Genomic DNA, 21,384 nt, shown 5'->3' on the forward strand with positions numbered 1-21,384 from the left:
CTTACTGGCAATTAGGAAATTTACCTAACCCTTCAAACCTCAATTTCTTCATCTGTTAAAACTTACCACATAGGGTTGTTTGTAGGAATAAGCATAAAGCTCATAGCATGGTCCCACCCAAATGATGGGTGCTCAGTAAAAATAAATATTATTATTACTGTTGGTGCTGTTGTTATTGTTAAAAACATAGATTCATCCTTTTCCTCAACTTTGAATTCTTCCTAGTCAAATGACAACTTTCTTCTCGCCACTTATCGGTGCCAGGCAAATACCACGAGGCTGGAACTCAAGGTAAAACTGTTTGAGATTACTTTTACTTGAAAGTTTGAACTTTCTTTTTTCCTTGGTAAATCTTGCAACATATGATATCATTTCTTTGCATTAAATTTCTCCCTGAAATGAGCATTTTGGAATAATGTCTTTTGAATGACCTATTAGGTTTTAATTCAGCCCAAACCACTCTCTTTTCTGTTAGCATTCAACCAGTCACGTTCTCTAAAATTACCAATCCTAAATTTCCTCTAACTGGAAATATTTTTTATAATTTTCTATTATGGAAAGTTTCAAGCATACATAAAAGTAATGATTCCAGTTTCAGCGATGATCAACTCATGACAATCCTGTTTATGCTGTCACTCTCCATTCTAAATTATTTTGAAGCAAATACAAGATACTTTATAATTTTATTAGTAAATATTTCAATACATATGTTTAAAAGATAAGAACTCTTTTTTCTAAGTGATTATGTAAAATTTGTATTTTTAAAAAAATTTTTTTGTTGGGGGTATAGTTGATTTACAATGTTGTGTTAGTTTCAGGTGTACAGCAAAGTGAATCTGTTATGCATATACATATCTCCACTTAAACGATAAGAACTCTTTTTAAAAATATAACCACAATACTGTTGTCACACCTAAGAAAAATAATAATAATTCCTTAGTATTATCAAATGTTTAGTGTAGTGTTTTTTTTAGTTTGTTTGATCCAATCATGGTCCAAATAAGGTAATTTGGTTATTGAAGTATCTGAGCATTTGCCCTATATTTTCCTATTATCTGGATTTTTCTGATTGCATTCCAGTGATGTCATTACCAACTATTCCAGGGAAAATCTTTGAAGTTTCCTTTTGCAGTTTACTAACATAATCACTTTATAATTAAATACTGATTGTAGCATACAAGTTTATTTTAGTTATTTAATTTTTAGTGTGAAATTTTAAAAAAAATTTTATTTTTGATACGTTTATGACCCAAAAATTAAGCACTATAACTTTTTCCTGATGTTCTGAAACGCAGAGTATGCTTTTTTCAAGAGAGATGCTATTGCACAATAACTTTTTCATATCTGGTTAAGGAAGTTCCAGTTAAAATGTAATTTTTTTCTAAACAATTTATTTTCATCTGTATAAGTCCCCTTTCATGTATTTTGAAGGAAAAATTGAAAACTGGTATAAGTTCTAAAGGAATATACTTCAGCATATTTATGTAACCTAATTAAACATTTAGATTACATTCACTGAGCTAGATTGTGCCAATAAATTAGGAAGTAGGCCTAAAAATATTAAAAACCTATGTTCTTTTTAAAAATTGGATACAATAACTTTAAAGTTCAGAGGAAAGAGTAAATGCCTGAAAAGAGCCAACAAAACTATGAAAAAGGAGAAAAGGTGGAACTTATCTTGCCCTATGGTAAAATGTACTATAAAGCTACTATAATAAAAATAATGTGGGGTATTTACAAGGCCTAAATAAATAGGTCACACAACAAAATAAAGTTTAGAAATATAGCCCAGCACATATTTATGGGAATTTAATGCACAGCGTTTTTAGATAGGGAAAATTCTATTAAATTACTATTTTTATTTAAAAATTGCTTTTGGTGGGACTTCCCTGGTGGCACAATGGTAGACCCACAGCAACTAAGACCCAATGCAGCCAAAGATAAATTAAAAAAATAAAAATTGCTATTGGTACAACTGGCATCCATCTGGAAGAATATTAAGTGGATTCTTATGCCATATATTATAAAAGATAAATTCAGATGAATTAAGTACCTAGTTATTTTCAAAAAGAAGCTGTCTTCCAGATAATGGGTAAATATCAGAATATGAAGACTGCCTATAAGTTGTTTAAAAAGACTACCCAGGGTGGTCCAGTAGTTAAGAATCCACCTTCCAATGCAGGGGACGCGGATTCAATCCCTGTTTGGGGAACTAAGATCCCACATGCCACGGGGCAACTAGGGCCGTGCACCGCAACTACTGAGCCTGTGTGCCACAGTTAGAGAGCCCGCGTGCTGCAACTACTGAGGCCATGCACTCTGGAGCCCACATGCCACAACTAGAGAGCCCACACACCACAACTTCTGAGCCCACACACTGCAATGAAACATCCACATACAACTAAGACCCAACGCAGCCAAAGAAAGAAAGAATCTTGTTCCTTAAAAAAAAAAAGACTACCCAATTAGGAAAATAGGCCAATGTGGATAGGCAGTTCACAGAAGAGGGAATCAAAATAGCTAACAAATATTAAAAGGACATATTCTACCTCATTATCAGTTAGGGAAACTCAAAATAACAAAAATCAGTTTCCGCTTGTCTAACAGATTGGCAGAAATTTTGAAAAAGCAGAATTACCAGGTGGCAGGATGAGGAAAAGGACACTCTCAATCATAGCTGAAGGAAATAAAAATTCTTATTGCTACTTTGGTAAAATAGGCTATAATCCCATTTGTTGGAATCTATTTCATAGCAATAAAATCACAGTATTGTACACACAGATATGTATATAATTAACTGCAGCATTGTTTGTAGAGGCAGAAAAGTTGAACCAAAGTGAACACTCAGTAATTTAATGTTTGAATAAATAGCTGTTTATCCATTTCATAGAATATTGCAGAGCTGCAATAAAGAATGAGTTGGTCAATTCCTGTTAACATGGAGCAAATTCCATGAAAAACCCAAAATGCAGATAAAAGTCCTACATATGTATATATATATATTATCTATAATATGAAGAAATGTATAAAAAGAAACATACCTCTCTGATATGATAGGTCATACAATAGGGGGAAGGTATGGGTGGGATGGGAGTGGGAAGGAGGTGATGGTATTAGGAGAGGCAGAGATAAGGGAAAAATCTGGTTATTAGAAATAAAAACAAAGATGTCTATGATATAAATAGAATTTAGTCATGTGAAGTTATGCATTTATTTTTGTACATCTGCATAGAGAGATGTATGAAAGAAAGGTTGACTATCAATATAGCAATAATGATCATCTCTGGGTGGTAGGATTTCAGATTACTTATATGTTAATCCTAATTTTTCTTCATTGTGTGGATTTTTAAAAAATGAATATGAAGTATACAATCAGAGAAAGCATTATGACTTTTCTTAATATTATGAACAATTATATTCTTTTTTTAAAGTTGATACTGCATTTACAGTTATTATAAAATATTGGCTATATTCCCCGTGTTGTACTAATTGTGAACTTATTGTGGAAAAATTTATGTGCCAGTGTAAGCTTACCCTTTAAAAAGAAACCCTAAAATATAGCTTTATCAGATCGATTTTTTATTTTCCTTCTGTATTTTTATTCTTTTCCTTATCTTTTCTCTCTTCCCATTTAGAACAATATTTTCAGTATAAAATTTGCAAAAAATCTTGCTTTAAACTTTAATTTATGTTTCCCATTTAGGTAAAACATTGATTTTCCCCCCCCCGCACATGCCAGGAAAAGTATGAGCTGATGTATCAGTTAGATTAGAGAAGCTGCCTTTGTAATACAAGAGGTACTACAATCCACTTCATGAATTGGAACAGAGAAGAGCTGAAAGGGACAGGAGGGAGAAACTTGACTGCTTTCTAACTCCTAAAATTAGGTCTTCATAATTTCATGAATTAGGGTTTTCTGTAAGTGTTTTAAATTCTCAGGACATCCAACTAGCCATATTCAAAATAGCTTAAAAAGAATTTCCTAATCCAAATATGTCATAAGTAAATTGTGAGTATGCTTCTCTATTTTCATAGAAAGTCAAGAATTAAGTTCTTGGAAACATTTTTTTTTCTGTCAGTAGATATTTATAGCAATAGCCATATGCTATAATACCCTTATTTCTGAGAAAATGAAGTATTAGTTATTGACCCACTTATCCCTTCAACAAAAATGTCTAAATTTTAACCATTTTTTATGTGAATCTTACACAATATATTATACACCTACACTTTTAGATGTGATAGGGTGGTGTGTGAGAATGTCTGTCTTTTGGAATGACAGACCTAAAAATATGTGGTGGGGATGACTTTCATAGATGGATTAATTTTGCTTTTGATTTCCAAAATCTTTTAAAATTTTCTTTTACGGTAGAGGTAAAAAGTTCTTGTTTCATAGAATGTCCTTATTTCCTTCACAATATTACAGAAGAGATTATGGTCTGAGTGCCTGCTTGCTTGTGTTGAACATTTTAAAGATAGCCTTTATGTTGCCAGATTATTCTTATTTTCTTTCCTCTTTTGTGTTCAGATTCGCTCAATTGAAGGCCAGTATGGCACACTTCAAGCATATGTGACTCCAAGAATTCAACCCAAAACATGTCAGGTCCGCCAGTACCTTATCAAACCCCTTTCACTCCATCAAAGAACTCACTTTATTGATCATGACAGGTAGGACAAAGGAGGGAGAAGTTTATTTTTAGGATATTACATTATGCAGATAAAGTTGCTTTTTATTTTAGTAGTGTAATTCTGGTAGCTAGTTGTACCTTTAAAAAATTAAATAAATATTTAAATGCTGTGTACAGGTTTCCCCCGCTATCTGAAAGTAGCATGTTGCTATGAAACCTTTCATAAGCCAAAATAGCATAAAGCGAAGAAGCAGTTACTGTAGGACACATCTTGATGATGGGTGCTCAAAATAAATTGGGATAAAGCACAGATGCTCACAGACAGTTCAAAGCTATGTGGCTTGATGAGTGTAGTTCCTGGAGAAGGAACTCGGCGGGGCCGCTCTCAGTGCTGCTGGGGTACTTGCTGCTTCGGTAACAGCCGCTGCAGAACAAATGCTGAGGCTGTTTTTGCTTTTCACCTTTTTTGGTAAAAGCAAAAATCCTCTTTGGATTTCTCTTGGTTACCGAAAATGGGCACTCGTGTAGGCCTTTTGTAAAAACAAAGTGGCATAAAGTGAACTTTCAAAAAGCAGGGGATACCTGTATTATTTCTAATAGACGTAAGAGTCTTTGTCTTCTTTTAGAGGCTGATTTGAGCTGGACTTTCCTATCTTTCGCATATATTTACCATTCTGAAATCAGTAGAGTAATAGTTCTCTGTCTCAAACATCTATCGTGAGAAAATACTGTTTAGCATTTGAGTTCTCTGTAAACAGGACCTTATTGTGTTAGCCTCAAACATTATATTTCCTTTCTACTTCACCTCAGGAGCAATTAGTTGTGATAGTCCCTATTATTTCTAACTTCCATTCCAACTTAATCATCCTCCTGGTTATAGTTTTTCACTTTCTTTTCTGAAAATGAGAGACCATGGCCTTAAATGAAGAAGAGAAAGAAATGAACAATTAGTGAATACTTGCTCTGTGCCATGCATTGTGCTCAGTGCTTAGAAGTGTTACCATTTAAGTCTTACGGCAAAACAAGTAGTAATGTTTGGAAAAGTAAGTAACTTGTTGATATGAGAAACAGAGTGAAGATTTGAGGCCAAAGCCTATGTTTTTTTTCTATTGCAGCTTGTAATTTTAAAGGTATGTAATTTAAATAAGATGTAAGGAGAAAAGTTCCTAGGAAGGTTTTGGGAAAACATTAAAGAGAATGGATTCTCTGAGGGTGTCTTCCTGCTTAAAAGTCAGAGTTGTTAAAGGAGGTATAGTGTGGTGTTCTGGAAAGAGCAGCAAACTGGGACTCAGGAGACTCAGATTATAGCCTGATATCTGTTCCTACATGACTTCGGGAAAATAATTTAAGCTCTGGGCTTTAGTTCTCTCATCTGCAAATAGAGATGATGTGGCAATCTCAAAAGTCCTTTCTATTCTGTATTCTCTGAAAATTCTTTCTGTACCTTTAATTCCATAAATGTGCATTTTCTTAATTCTTTGTCCATTTGATTTATTTTAAATTTATTTGATTTATTTTACAACCTTTTGTGTGTATGTGTAATTTGCAGATAGAAAGTTAATTGCATATCCCTGCAAAATAGAAGGTATCATTCCCTAACTTTACCAGTGGCGTGCAGCTAGTGTTTCAAACCCATGTCCATCTTACTTAAAAGCCCAATTCTTTGTCTTCACATTATGCCGATTTTTTCCTTTCGGAGATTCTTATGTTTTGTAGTTCCTATAATATAAATACTAGATGGACTTTTAAAAATGGAATTTACCTGAGTAAACTGAATTGTATTTGTGAAGGCATGTTATAATGAAAACAAGCTATTTATGTCACTTAACTGAATATTAAAAGTACAGGTATAGGTAAGCATTCTTTTTTTTTCCTTGAAATCAAAATGTTTCTCTGATGGGTAAGATAAATCGAGAAAAATTAAATGGCTACTTTTCTATTTGTAACTACTGTTGCAAAATTCTGTTTTTTAATGTGTTGAGTACATATAATACCTCTGTGTATTCCCAGACAAATATGTGTACCTCTGCTATTTAATTGCAGACCCATGAATACACTGACTTTGACAGGCCAGTTCAGTTTTGCTGAACTTCACTCCTGGGTGGTTTTTTGCCTGCCTGAAGTTCCTGAAAAACCTCCAGCAGGAGAATGTGTGACATTTTACTTTCAGAACACCTTCCTGGATACACAACTTGAAAGTACCTACAGGTAAATAAAACTTATTCCTGGCTCGCAAGTGTTTTTTACATAAATGGAACTTCTAAATTTTCATAAGTTTTAAGGCAGTAATAATTTGCGAATAATATGATTAAAAAACTATACTGTTTAAGAGAATCTTTGAAAAACAAATGGAATTAATGAGTTTAAAAAATGATTGACTAAAGGTGAATATGAAAGAGCAATACCTTTCCAATTCTCAGCCATAACCAGTTAGAAAATAAATTGTTTAAAAAGATTCTTTCAGAGCAGTGATAACAATAACAAAATGTTCATATAAAATCTGTAAGAATATTCTTTATTAGAAATACATAGAACTTCATGAAGAAAACTTTAGAATTTTATTGACATTAAAGACTTGATTTAATGGAGTAATATATTCTATAGTTATCAATATGAAGACAATGTAAACATGCAAGTCCTTCCCAAATTGATTTGAACATTTATCCTAATTCCAGTAAGAATTACAAGAAGAATTACCATTGAATTTCTTTATGCAAAAATAGGAAATGGCTCAAGAACTTGAGAGCTTAGAACATGCAGGCTTTTGAAGTGACCACATTGAGGTGAAGGTCATTATTCCTTGACACTCTTCTCAAGCTCCCAGTTGCCCTCCTGCCCCCTTCACTGTCACTCCCTACTCATCTCCCATAGGCTCCCATAATTTCTGTTTCTGAATATAGTAGAGGCTAAAATTTCCTTCTCCTTTGTTCTTTTTCTGAATGTGTTGGGTAAGGCTGGTTTCTCTACCTCTGCTTTGAGCTTGTACCCTCATATTTCTTCAAGGTTTTTGCATTCTCATCCTCTCACATCTGTAGGTTGTTTTTGTTTGTTTGATCTTTTGTTTTTTTATTTTGTTTGTTTGGAGGGGAGGAGGTTTCTTATCTTCTCTCTGTAGAGACAGAAGCTTTAATCTCTTAAAGCTTCTCTCCCTAAGCAGTTTACTGAGGTATTCTACTTTCTGCTTCCTAGCTGAGACTTTACCATGCTAGGTTCTGGAAACAACAGTGAACACATAATTTTACCTCTGAATATAGCCTTTGGGACCAAGAACTCTCCAGAAATCTAACTGGTTTTAGCATCAGTTCTATGGGGGTGTTTCACTGTACTCTCCAGGGGATCTTACCTGTGTAAACCTGGAATCATGACTTCAGTTTTGAAGTACCACAGCGAACCTCACGTTTTAATCATAGCAGACAATTTGACAGGCCCCTGGCATACTACATATTTTTATAATAGCATACCTTTGCTTTTTACCATTCTGTGTCTTTAAATATTCTTTCCTTAATAGTCAAAACTCTACTTATTCTTCAAGGCCCAACTCAATAGGTACATTTTTTAAGTCTTCCTTGATTCTCTTCTCTGTTCCCATAACATTTTATTCTTACCTGCCTTAGGTTTTTATTGTTATTTTTTTGAAGTATATAATAATTTTTATGTAAGCTTGTCTGTAAATCAGATTGTAAGCTCTGGGCAGAGTTTATTTCTTAATTAACTTTGTATGTATCCTCCAAGTATCTAACACATGGCTTTGAACATAGTGGTACTCAATAAAGGTTTTTTGTTCCATAAAATACATATATATGGAAGAAGTATAGAAGCATGTACTTTGGAGACAGACATACTTAGGTTTGAATCTGGCTCTGTGACTCACCAGCTATTTGCTCTTAGCTACATTACTTAACTTTCTGGGTTTCAGTTTCTTTTCTGACGAATAGAAATAGTAGCACTTACTTCACTGAATTGTGATGCTTAAAGGAAGATAAACCACGTGAGTCATTCCACAGTGCCAGGTACTGCATAAGTATTTAATGTTAAATATTATTAATTAAAATTGAAGACTAGTGAAAAAAAATCTCATGATTTCTAACACATAATTGGGATCAAAATAAGTGTGTATTATTCATCTTTCTAGAAAAAAAGAATTAGCATTTGCCTACAGCAGTCAATATAAAAGCAAATAAAAAGGCAACACTGAATATGTAAAAGATGGTATATATTAATTAGGAAAATTTTGGTCATCATAAAAAGGAACCAAACGTAAGCAAGCTAAACCAAATAAAAGGAATTTATTAGCTCATATAACTTAAAAGACTAGCAGTGGTCTGCTTCAAGCATAACTGGATCAATGGCTTAACTGATATTGTCAAGACTTTATCCCTTTCCATTGCTCAGCTCTGTTTTTGTCTTCTCTTGGCTTTCCTCTGTAGTGCCATGGTGGCCACCGACAGCTCCATCCAGCTTTATATCTTTTCAGCTACCATAGCCTTTCTTTCCCACTAGTTTCAATAAAAGTCCCAGGATTGAGTATCATCGTTGAGTCGTGAACCACTGTGCTCAGGGGTATGGAATACGCTGCTGAAAACTTCCTCCTGAAGTCCCAGAAATGGGGTTGGGGCCAGTGCCAATGAAACTATATGGATTGAAAAGGGTGAGAGAGAAAGAGAGAGAGAGAAGGAGGGGTTCCATAAAGAAAAAGAAGGGTACTGTGAACATAAGAAGTGGCAGTGGATGCTGGGCATGGAAGAACAGAAGTTGTTACTCTTAGGTTTGATATTAGCTTTCTTTTAAGGATGAAGCATATAGTCGTGCTGTAATTTATGTGATTACATAAAAAAAACTTATGTGAAAGCAAGCAATTCTAAATGCATTTTATATACATAAGGGGTTAGCTATTGGAAATTTTATTAGTGAAAATGAAAAAAAGGTGTTTTAAATGAAGAACTTATATAAATTGTCGTATCTTTCGGAGGCATGTGTCTAACATCTTTTATTCAGTTTTATAAGTATGTTTAGAACTTGAATTGCTACAACAGTAAAAGGTTACATGTTTAAATATGTTTTACATTAATAATGAGATGTGTATATAAAGAAATCTAAAATTAAATGAAGTCTAAACACAAGGTCCTATTCGCAAAATATGTATTTACTGGACATATTTAATTGGATGTATTTCCTTCTAAAGCTGTTCTTTTAAAAATATTAATTTTATAGAAAAGGTGAAGGAGTTTTTAAATCTGACAACATTTCTACTATATCCATCCTAAAAGATGTGCTCTCTAAAGAAGCTACAAAAGGAAAATTAACCTCAACATATTATACGGTAAAAAAAAAAAAAAAGAATCATTCTTTCTGTTTTGGGGGGGGGGGTTGTTGTTACAATAAGAATGTTCCTGATCAAAGTGACTTATCTAATTGTGCCTGACTTAACTTCTTCTAGAGATAAATGAAGTATCAGTCAAACACACATTAAAGCTAATCCACCCAAAACTGGAGTACCAGTTGCTTTTGGCTAAGAAAGTGCAATTAATTGATGCTTTAAAAGTAAGTATTTGTGTCACGGGACTTATGATCATTATTTTATTGTGATGGGATTTCTAAAATTGTAAAGACCTTAAAGTTTTCCACTTTAAACCCACTTTACACTGGATTAAATTTTGAACATTAAGTGCTTCTGTTTTTAATTTTAAATAAGGAATTGCAGGTTCATGAGGGAAACACAAACTTTCTGATACCAGAATATCGCTGTATCCTAGAAGAGGCAGATCACCTACAGGAAGAATACAAAAAGCAACCTGCACATCTTGAAAGACTCTATGGTTAGTGAACTATTCTAGAATACCTTGTCATATTTCTTTTCTACTGGCTGTTTGCAAAGGATCACATGAGAGAAGCTGGGCAGAAGGAGACAGGCAAAGATTACAGCAGTCATGAACCAGTAACAACCCATGTACTGCCCAATGTATTTATTTTGTCAAGTTGGTTTTAATGTTTAATATTTTTACTAGATAAAATACAAATAAATATTAAGAAGTGAAATAAGTCTAATGCAATGAACTAATCTATATATATGAAGAAACCCAGTGTGAAATGAATGTATCCTATGAAGCATTACAATTTAGGCTATATTTCACACAAATAATTTTCAGTTTTTATTGCTATTCTGAAATATCAAAATGCAGCATTTAATATTTTTATGCAAAATTTAATGGGGGTATATATGTGCTGTGTCAGTTTATGTTTAAAACTCATTCTGCTTTGGTGGTGAGAAGGTGAATGTTTCACAGTTGTATTGAAAAAGCAAGAGCAAGAGGGAGGAAGGAAGGAACAGCTTAAGGAAACATTTTTTGTGATCTTTATGTAAGACCTATTGTGCATAGCACGCCTGTTTATTTATAACATCTTTATAATCAGGGGGGATATTTAATCCTTCCAACAGCTCAGCAAGGTAGATAGTGTTATCTCTGGTTTTCACATCTGTAAACTGAAATCTGAGCTTAAGAATGTGTTGTCACATAGGTAGGTGGTGGCAAAGCCTTCATTAGAATCTCCTCGCCCCCAAATGCAAGCTTTTTGCACTGTGCCGAGTCTTCTGTAGAGTCAGTTGGTATCATCAGTCCATATTGATCCTTAAGATCTACCTAATGAATTTATTTTATGCCCAGAGACTTGCTCATAAACGGTAACAATAATATCTAATATCTTAATATTTACTATGTGGCAAACACATGATCTTTTATTCCCATTACAACTTAGAAGATGGGTGGTGCAGAACCACCATATCGTATCACCAATTCCACAGTCCAGAGAGCTTTGAAATCAAAAACTTTGTTCATAAATCATTTGGCAATAAATCTGACTTGATCTGAATTAATGACAAAACCTCACTTAAACTGATATGAGGTTATTTATAGTTTTTTTATTCCACTTAGTATGAATATTCATATATTTTGTTGCAGAAATGTTATGTTTTGTTATCAGATGCTGCCACTCACTTTCCACGGGTATTATGCCATATATATGGTATATTCCTTTTATTATCTTCCTAAAATGTGAAAAATTCTGAAACACATCTTGCATCAAGAGTTTTGGATAAAAGGTTGATAGCTTGACTTATTCCCACTATATATATGCAAAAACTCAAAGGTGAAATAATTTGCCCAGATCTTTGAAACTAGAAATATTTGCTGTCAAGTCAAATCCTAAGAATGGTCAACATATAGATGGGATATTTTAATTCAGATAAAGCTGTTATGAACAGAATATGTCTACACTATGTCAAAATGGTCAGCCTGGTGGGAAAAAAAACCCCACTTGTTGTAATTTTATATATACCAATAGCAGTTCAAAACTGGCCAGCAGTTGATTGTCTGAATTAATAGCTTATAGCCAATTGTTAAGAGGGTTATTAGCCAAATGATTTATATTTTGAAACGTGCCTTAAAATCCCCCCCAAATATTTTTTAATGCATCAATCCTTTCAGATTTCTGTATGTTAAATAATGGAATTACAGGTGCTTAGAAATAGATTCTCAAGCAGTCGCTTACTTTCATTAAATAATGTGTCATTAATAGAATTAATCAATGACAGAAAATTAACATTTTTTCTTTATAGGCATGATCACCGATCTTTTCATAGATAAGTTCAAATTCAAAGGCACCAATGTAAAAACCAAAGTGCCTCTTTTACTGGAGATTCTGGACAGTTATGACCAAAATGCATTGATTGCTTTCTTTGATGCTGCATGAAATATAAATAAGGTAAAGTTCCAAAGTTGTATGTTTAAATGAAAACTGTTAAAATAGAATTGCAAGCTAACTGTATATACTTTTATTTCAAGTGCGTTTTTAAATATTATCTAAAAATATGTTATGACTTTTTTTAGTAATGCTTCTATTTTTTTTGACAAATGGAACTTTTTTTTTAATTTTTAAAATATTTATCAAACAACCCATATATTGTTAGTATAGACATCGTGCAAGGTTAAAACATATTCAAACATCAAGATCCGCATTCAGGGCTTCCCTGGTGGCGCAGTGGTTGAGAGTCCGCCTGTCGATGCAGGGCACACGGGTTCGTGCCCCGGTCCAGGAGGGTCCCACGTCCCACGTGCCACGGAGCAGCTGGGCCCGTGAGCCATGGCCGCTGGGCCTGCGCATCCGGAGCCTGCGCTCTGCAGCGGGAGAGGCCACGGCAGTGAGAGGTCCGCGTAAGTTCTAGAGGCTGGAAGTCTGGGGTCAAGGTGCCAGCGTGGTTGGGCTCTGGTGAGAGCTCTCTTCTTGGCTTGCAGATGGTTGCTTTCTTGTTGTGTCCTCACATAGCAGAGAAAGAGGAAGAGGAAGAGGAGTAAGAGAGAAAAAGAGACAGAGAGACAGAGAGAGACAGAGAGAGAGAGGAGGACATTTTAAAACAAGTGGAATGATTATAAGGGATTTTAGTGAATTTTTTTCAAGTGGATGTTTTATAATAATCATTGTATAAAATAATTATTTTATAGTAATTATAATGTTTATAATAATCGAGAACTATTATTTGGAAAATAAAAATATATTCAAATATTTAATAAGCTAACACACGTATGTATAAACTGCTTTACAGTTTTCAAAATGTATTTACGTATGTTACCTCATTTGATTCTTTTTCTTTTAATTTATTTTTGGCTAATTATTATTTTTTTAATTAATAATTTTTTTGCTGTGTTGGGTCTTCACTGCTGCGTGCGGGCTTTCTCTAGTTGCAGCGAGCCGGGGCTACTCTTCACTGCGGTGAGAGGGTTTCTCATTGTGGTGGCTTCTCTTGTTGCGGGCTCTAGGCACGCAAGCTTCAGTAGTTGTGGCTCACCGGCTCTAGAGCGCAGGCTCAGTAGTTGTGGCGCAGGGGCTTAGTTGCTCTGCGGCATGTGGGATCTTTCTGGACCAGGGATCAAACCCGTGTCCCCTGCATTGGCAGGTGGATTCTAACCACTGTGCCACCAGGGAAGTCCCTCCTCATTTGATCTTGACAACATATATTGATTATTTTGTCAAATCATGTAAGAAAACTGATTCTCAGTGAGGTTAAGTGTTTAAGAGGACATGCTATTATTTTGTAAAGGTGGAACCCAAGTTCTGGTGCCTGGATTGCATTCTGGTTACTATGTATGTTGTCAACCAGGGGAAATAACATAAATTTTTTTTAAGGAATTGAGATTGATTTACAATTGATTTTGCCGTTGCTTGGTAATGTTTTGTGACCCATGCTCAGTTTGTAAAATACTTGAGTTGGCCAGGTAAATCAGCAGAATTTGCACAGACTGGGGGGATCTTAACTTGATGTGCTGTAACCAGTAGGGCTATACAAGTATACTACATGTGAATAGTGTCGAAATAGTGACAGATTCTTAGATTTTCCTGCACTAATATCCACTGATTTCTTTTTTATCATAAATGGAGGGAAATATGACTTTAAGGCTATGGAAGTCATTAATCTTAATTCATATTTTATTCATATTCAGGTGAATATTGTACTTAAAGGTTGTTTAAAATAGCATAAGGATTACAATAGAAAATAAACTATTCTGTGTGTTTTCAAGAAGGGCACACTTATGAATTTGTTGGAAAACAACAGTGCTTCTTAATTATATACCATTATATTTATTAGTTATGTGCAAGCCTTGTTGTATATTAAATGTGAAAATTTGTTAAAGGCACATATTGCTAAGAGAGTTTTACTTTTATAAGGTCATATTGCTTTTACTATGTTTAAACAACCTTCATTTCTAAATGGAACACATAATTATATCTAGGTCACTAGAATTTTACTCCGAGCTTTTTGTCGGCTGCCACACCTTGGGGAGAAAAAAGAGATAAAAATTAATGACTGTCTAGTTGAATTTCTTGTAGTACATTACTGTTTGTTACATATATCAACAGTAGTTCAAGGTGGCACTTTAAATTAATTGCATCTTCATTAGGAAAAATAAAAAGCATAAGACTGTGAAGAAACACCTAAATGGTAAGATGACATTATAGTCTTTCAATATTATATCAGTTACATAAGCAGCGTGTTAAATGATTTATGCACGTTATTTAATACTAACGACAACTGTATAACGCGTAGATATCATTCCCAATTAACAGATAGGAAAATTGAGAATTGGAGACACTGAATAACTTGAACAAGACCACCAGGCCAGTATGTGGCCGGATCAGATTTTAGACCTTGAGAAACTAGTCAGTCAAGCTAACTGGAGGTCCTAGGGCAGAAGGCCGGGGCGGCCCGCTACTAATTGCTAAAGTTTAATTCAGTTTATCCTAGAGACAGCCCTTACCCCGAGACAGGGACCGCCTAGCGGCCCTATTTAAAGTCACAGTAGACTTAGGCCCCGCCTCCCCGCCGGGCGCGCGTACTTCCTCCTGCCGCCGTTCGACGTCTCTTCGCCCCGCTCCGCCCCTGCTCGGTTGCCTTCGCAGCCGCCTTCACTCGCCTGCGACCGCGTCGCCCCGAGTGACGTCACGGGCCTCGGCCCTTTTCATTGGTCCATTTCAATAGTCGCGGGATACTTGAACTGCATGAACAGCCGCCGCTCCGGCGGGCTGCTCGCTTCATTTCGGGGGCGTCTTTGGTCCTCCACGTCCGGCAGTGCCTGCCTCCGCCTTTCGCAACCTCCTCGGTCCTACACGATCTCGAGCGGGCCAGCGGGTGGGTAGGCTGGCCCGAGCTGCGGCGGGCGGGTACAGCTGGAGTGTACCTAGGCTGATCAGCGGGACGCAGTGCACGCTGCTTGGCGCCGCAGGCTGATCCCGCCGCGCCCCCGGGAGCAGTGATGTTGGGCAGCTCCGCGCCCGGGCCTGCGGCCCGCGAGGCAGGCTCGGCGCTGTTAACATTGCAGCAGACGGCGCTCCAGGAGGACCAGGAGAACATCAACCCCGAGAAGGCGGCGCCCACCCAGCAGTCCCGGACCCGCGCTGGGCTGGCGGTACTGAAGGCCGGGAACTCGCGGGGACCAGCGCCGCAGCAGAGGCCTAAGACGCGACGGGTAAAGCAGTGAGCCGTATCTGCAGGAGGGTGGGCCGAGCGGGAGTTTTGCATGGGTTTAGCCGGCATAGGAGAGTGGCGAGAAAGCATCCCCTGGCCTTTTCGCGGGAAGCCAGGATCTGGAGTCCCTTGATCCCTGGTTTTCTGGAGTGTAGGATGCCACATTACTCCCATTAGTTTCTCCCATTACTCTCCCTGCCAGCACTCTGCGTTTGTGCTGGCTGTCCGCTCTCCTCCATTGGGAGTATTTTTCTATAGGTAACGAAGTCAAACCAAGTCCTACAACATGAGTATGGCCTTTGCCCGGCTCCACGCCTTTCTCTCTGCTTTTAAGCCCCAGGCACTGCTCGGACTTCCTTCATCCTACCCATATGGTTAAGAGATTACCTCTGCTTTAGGAAAGGGTATAAAAAATACTTTGCTTTTGGTCAATTCCGCCATCTTACCGAATTTGCTCTGTTGCTCCACCCTGGGGCGAAAGAGGTAAACCACTTTTTTGCCATCTTTCCTAAATTTGGCATTTTTCGCCCTGCCACTCCACCCATCTCGTGGCCTTGATTAGTTTTGCCCAATTCCACTTAATCTGACCCTAAAACCCTTGCAGGAATGCCTGTGACAAATTGGAACATCCCTTCTTTCTCCAACTGACTACTCAAATTTCCTTGTCTGGATTTTCCCCCCTAAAGTTTAATTTTCCTGATAGAGTAATTGGGAGTAAATGCAGTATAAGGGGATGAAAGCAGAACAAAATTCCACTTAATAGGCTCAAAGCCAGTTATTTTTTAGGTTGCACCTCTTAAGGATCTTCCTATAAATGATGAGCATGTCACCGTTCCTCCCTGGAAAGCAAACAGTCAACAGCCTGCATTTACCATCCATGTGGATGAAGCAGAAGAAGAGACTCAGAAGAGGCCAGTTGAATCTAAAAAACCAGAAAGTGAAGATGTCTTGGCTTTTAATTCAGCTGTTACTTTACCAGGACCGAGAAAACCACTGGCACCTCTTGATTACCCAATGGATGGTAGTTTTGGTAAGTTTTAAAAAAAATTTGTATCAAATCAATGTAATCATAATTATTGAATAGACTGGATTAATGAAATTTTGCTTTTCAAAACATGATCTTACCTGATCCTTAACTACATTATGAGTTAGGTTTAATGTAACAAGTTTAGAAAGGGTGTGACTTATCTCAGGCCTCACAGCTAATCCAAGACCCAGTGACCTACAAAAGGATCCTAATCCTGTGCTCCTGGTACGCTTCTAATCACATCAATTTCATTAGATCTCAGACTTATTTTAATCTGACCCTGGAAATGTTTGCTTGATTGGGAGAATATATTTCAGTTGTGTTAAGACTCACTTTGTACATACCATTCTCAAATAGAGTGCTATTTGAGAATGCAGCTTTAAATACTGAGATAGCCAACATCTCTTCCACCTTTAAAACTTTGTTTCTGTAAAATCAGTCTGAGTGATTGTCTGATACCAGAGAGGGACATTGTCCTCCTGTGGGTCAGAGTAGCTGCTATAGACAACTCTGACTACAGTTTGTGCTGCTTCTTTACCATCAGGCTATCGAGTCACTGGACAGCTCACTAAATTCAATCTCAGCTTTAGTTCTGTAGATGAGAGGTATAGCAGCGAAGTCCTATGGAAACAAAATAATTGGTGTATTTTTATTTAAAATCTGCAACAAATTTTAAACTCAAACCTTGAAGTAAAAAGAATAATGGATATTTTTTGCCTTCAAAGATAATTTAAATTTACCAAAAAAGAATCACCCATTGATATTAGTGTTAATGTGTTTGAACTGCCCATAAGAAATCTGAGTTTCTCTTTAGCACACTTGTTAGCCCTACTTCTAGTTATTGCCTGGACTGTGCTTTGAATGTTAGACTTCGGGGTCTGCAAACTCTCTTTTGACAAATCCTAGATATCTCCAAACTTGGATTTTAACTTTGTCCTAGCAAAACCAGTGTACTCCTGTCATGGGAGATGAAGACACTTCAATACCTGCTCCTCTAACTCATTTTGCTGTTAATGGTTTGTCAGTACTTTTTCTTGTTAATTAAAATCATTCCAAAACTAAGTGGACATAGGTACTAAAATCAGAGTTAAATCTTCTATGTACTTTGTCGTAACAAGCTCTTTTTAGTTGGATGAAATAAACACATTGGTAGTTTGGGACTCCTTACAAGGGCAATCACTTTTAGCTCTTAAATTAAGTCGAAAATGAAAAGTGAACTTCACTGTACTTTTGAATTCTCCTAGAGTCACCGCATACTATGGATATGTCAATTGTACTGGAAGATGAAAAGCCAGTGAGTGTTAATGAAGTACCAGACTACCATGAGGACATTCACACATACCTTAGGGAAATGGAGGTAAAGGCTCTCTGAATCTACTTTTTACACTATTTGTTCACTGTGGTGAAAGGAAATTAAGAGGATAATGTTTTTAAGTTTTTTAACTGCCAGTGAATTACTCTAATGCTATACTTAAGTTTCTAGCATATAGGCAGCATCTGTTAATGGTAGAATAATCTAACTGCAGTTTTAACACTAAGTAACCTTCTCAACAGGTTAAATGTAAGCCTAAAGTGGGTTACATGAAGAAACAGCCAGACATTACTAACAGTATGAGGGCTATCCTCGTGGACTGGTTAGTTGAAGTAGGAGAAGAATATAAACTACAGAATGAGACCCTGCATTTGGCTGTGAACTACATTGATAGGTTTCTTTCATCGATGTCTGTGTTGAGAGGAAAACTTCAGCTTGTGGGCACTGCTGCTATGCTGTTAGCCTCGTAAGTACAACTTGGTTTGTTGGGTTAAAAGTGATTAGTAGTATCTTTCTGTGTAGGGAAGAAACTGTGATCTTTTAAAGTATGACATTTTAACATACTATACAAGGCAGGGAGTCAGCGACTACTTTAGGGATGGTGGAGTGGATGAAACTTTTTAAATTTAGGACATTAATTTTCCTAGATTTGGATTTCAGGGCACCTTGAATGAACCTACAGATTGGCGACATTTTAATACACCAGGACTAGGTTACAGAGTGCTTCCTTCTACTTTAAAGTACTTTCTGGTATATAAGCAAAATCTTATCTTTTCTCCATTAAGACATGAAAACTAAAATGTAAATTATTTATTTTTCTAAGGAAATTTCCTACATTTTCAGTTACTTGGTGAACTCTGGCATTGTTCCCATCTTGGGAAGTCAGTCTCTCACTTACTTCCTTTGACTGAAGTGGGAGAAATATTTGGGGCTTTTAATTAGCATTTACCTAGTCTTGGCTAGAAATGGTCAAGTATCAGTGCAAACAGGCAACTGGTTTTGGATTCGTTCCATTCATTCTGCTTAAGGGATTTCAAGTTGGGACAAACAAGCTTGCTTTTCTTATAAAAGGATTGATTACTTAAAACTTCTTTCATTGTAGAAAGTTTGAAGAAATATACCCCCCAGAAGTAGCAGAGTTTGTATACATTACAGATGACACTTATACCAAGAAACAAGTTCTGAGAATGGAGCACCTAGTTTTGAAAGTCCTTGCCTTTGACTTAGCTGCACCAACAATAAATCAGTTTCTTACCCAGTACTTTCTGCACCAGCAGTCTGCAAACTGCAAAGTTGAAAGTTTAGCAATGGTAAGTTCTTTTCATTTTGCTGAATGAAGATTCTAAGGTCACAATTTCGGGGCAAGCTCTAGTTTCATTATACAGCCTTGGTCAAGGGATTTAGTATTCTGGGGACAGGTTAGTGCTGCAGCATGAAAGAAAGCCTACCATTGGCAAAAGAAAACATAAATGGAGAAAGCACTAGGAATAGTGGTATGAGGAGGAAGTCTTGGTAAATGGTAGCCAGAAGAGTTGTTTTTAAAGCTATTAAGGAGGAAAAATACAGGATGAGAATGAAGCAAAATATGATAGTGAATATATTTAAAGATGTGGCAATGGTTGCTACAGAGCCAGTCTTAAAGATAGTAAAATATTTGGTCAGAAGGTAAGGATTTGAGTTTTGAATTCCAGAGCTCTTATGATCATAAAGTATATTTACTTTTTCATTCCAGTTTTTGGGAGAGTTAAGTTTGATAGATGCTGACCCATATCTAAAGTATTTGCCATCAGTGACCGCCGCAGCAGCCTTTCATTTAGCACTCTACACTGTCACAGGACAAAGCTGGGTATGTATGACGACGTCCTTACACATCCACCTTGTGCTGTAAATGCTTGTGCCAGATAGGTTAAATAACTGTCCTATACAACTGACAGTTGTCAGGATGTACTGAACTGGAAGAGCTATTCAGCCACGTACACTGTTGAAAGCATTTTGTCTTACCTGTTTAATAGCATCTGTCAGGTAGAAAGCTTGGTTACTATTAATGCTTGGATTTGAAAGGTGTGCTTAAAGAATTCAGGCCATAAGACTTGCTGTTGGCAAGGAAAATAGTAAAAATTGATCAAAGTTAGCAAAAAGAGCTTGAGAAAACAGGAAGATGTTAGTTGGAGGTGTTAGGACAAAACTCAAGCCAACTAATGCCAACTACTAACTTGTATTCAGTGTCTGTTACTAAAAACAAAACTCAGTGGTTCCGTCCTCCCTCCTGCAGCCTGAATCATTAGTACAAAAGACTGGATATACGCTGGAAACTCTAAAGCCTTGTCTCATGGACCTTCACCAGACCTACCTCAGAGCTCCGCGGCATGCACAACAGTCAATAAGAGAAAAGTACAAAAACTCAAAGTAAGAATTAACAGCAGTAGATACCAAAGAAGCTTGCTTTTCCAGGCTATCGTACGGTTCAGAGATCCTTGACATTTTAACTTTACTTAAGGGATTCACAAGTCAGGCACAGCCTCCTTAAGCAACTGTTCTCTTAGCAGCCATGTGTTTTGAGCTTCTGTCTTGTATTTGAGGGAGAAGAGGGGAGAGGAACGGTGGGCATGCATGCAGGTGTTGGGGACCAGACTATGGTTTTATAACCATTAATTCAAGTAGACAGAAATAGCATTTGTGAGTTCCTAGTATATGTTTCATTCCATAATCTGTTTCACCCAATGAATGTTTACTAAAAATGGATTTTTTTTCCCCTGCTTACAGGTATCATGGTGTTTCTCTCCTCAACCCACCCGAGACACTAAATGTGTAACAGTGAAAGACTGCCTTTGTTTTCTAGGATGTAAATCACTCAAAGTATATGGTGTACAGATTTTATCTTAGGTTTTAATTTTACAATCATTTCTGAATACGGAAGTTACGGTCAAGTACAAATTATGGTATCTATTACTTTTTAAAGGTTTTAATTTGTATATCTTTTGTACATGTAACTATCTTAGATATTTGGCTAATTTTAAGTGGTTTTTGTTAAAGTATTAATGATGCCGGCTGTCAGGATAATAAGAAATAAATTGATTTGGAAAATTTGGTTTGTAAGTCAAATTTAATTTGAGGCAAAAATTTGACTTCAGGATTTCACTTAGAGAAATTAATTTGGTTTATTAAAGCATGGGGACAGGGAAGGCTTCTCCTTCCAACACACAGGTGATGACATTCACCTCCCTAAGGAACTGGGCCAACTGTCTGACTTGGGCATAATCTAAGAAGACTCTTTCAGGTCTTTGTACACACTATGAAAATGCTTTTCATTCATCAACTTTTACTACACTTGACCTACCAAAGTGACAGTTATTTAAAACCTGTTTTAAAGAGTCCTCCAGACGTTTATTTTAAAGCATAATGT

The 21,384-nt window shown here is 36.5% G+C and overlaps 2 protein-coding genes across 2 annotated transcripts in view; both read left to right on the forward strand.

The window, feature by feature from the left end:
- The window catches only part of BBS7 (Bardet-Biedl syndrome 7), a 42,626-nt gene extending 29,293 nt beyond the window's left edge, over positions 1–13,333 (forward strand). Inside the window, 8 exon segments of the mRNA XM_032632389.1 lie at positions 226–291; positions 4,529–4,668; positions 6,672–6,836; positions 9,840–9,913; positions 9,916–9,948; positions 10,066–10,169; positions 10,321–10,444; positions 12,241–13,333. Coding sequence (XP_032488280.1) covers positions 226–291; positions 4,529–4,668; positions 6,672–6,836; positions 9,840–9,913; positions 9,916–9,948; positions 10,066–10,169; positions 10,321–10,444; positions 12,241–12,374 — 840 coding nt within the window. The 3' untranslated portion in view covers positions 12,375–13,333.
- Positions 13,334–13,525: 192 nt separating this feature from the next.
- Positions 13,526–21,065, forward strand: CCNA2 (cyclin A2). The gene is made up of 8 exons (XM_032632391.1): positions 13,526–15,643; positions 16,429–16,672; positions 17,914–18,026; positions 18,224–18,447; positions 19,084–19,291; positions 19,714–19,827; positions 20,254–20,387; positions 20,745–21,065. Exons 1-8 carry the CDS (start codon positions 15,431–15,433, stop codon positions 20,791–20,793), a joined length of 1,299 nt encoding a protein of 432 aa, XP_032488282.1. The 5' UTR covers positions 13,526–15,430; the 3' UTR covers positions 20,794–21,065.
- The last annotated feature ends 319 nt before the right edge of the window (positions 21,066–21,384 follow it).

Source organism: Phocoena sinus, chromosome 5 (assembly GCF_008692025.1).
Source record: "Phocoena sinus isolate mPhoSin1 chromosome 5, mPhoSin1.pri, whole genome shotgun sequence".
Taxonomy (NCBI): domain Eukaryota; kingdom Metazoa; phylum Chordata; class Mammalia; order Artiodactyla; family Phocoenidae; genus Phocoena; species Phocoena sinus.

What these genes read in the sequence shown, in the direction of transcription:
- CCNA2 (XM_032632391.1), top strand. Translation starts at nt 15,431, where the DNA reads ATGTTGGGCAGCTCCGCGCCCGGGCCTGCGGCCCGCGAGGCAGGCTCG. An exon ending in CCCAATGGATGGTAGTTTTG is followed by an intron (nt 16,673 to 17,913) that starts GTAAGTTTTAAA and finishes GAATTCTCCTAG; the next exon opens with AGTCACCGCATACTATGGAT. An exon ending in AAGTTGAAAGTTTAGCAATG is followed by an intron (nt 19,292 to 19,713) that starts GTAAGTTCTTTT and finishes TTTTCATTCCAG; the next exon opens with TTTTTGGGAGAGTTAAGTTT.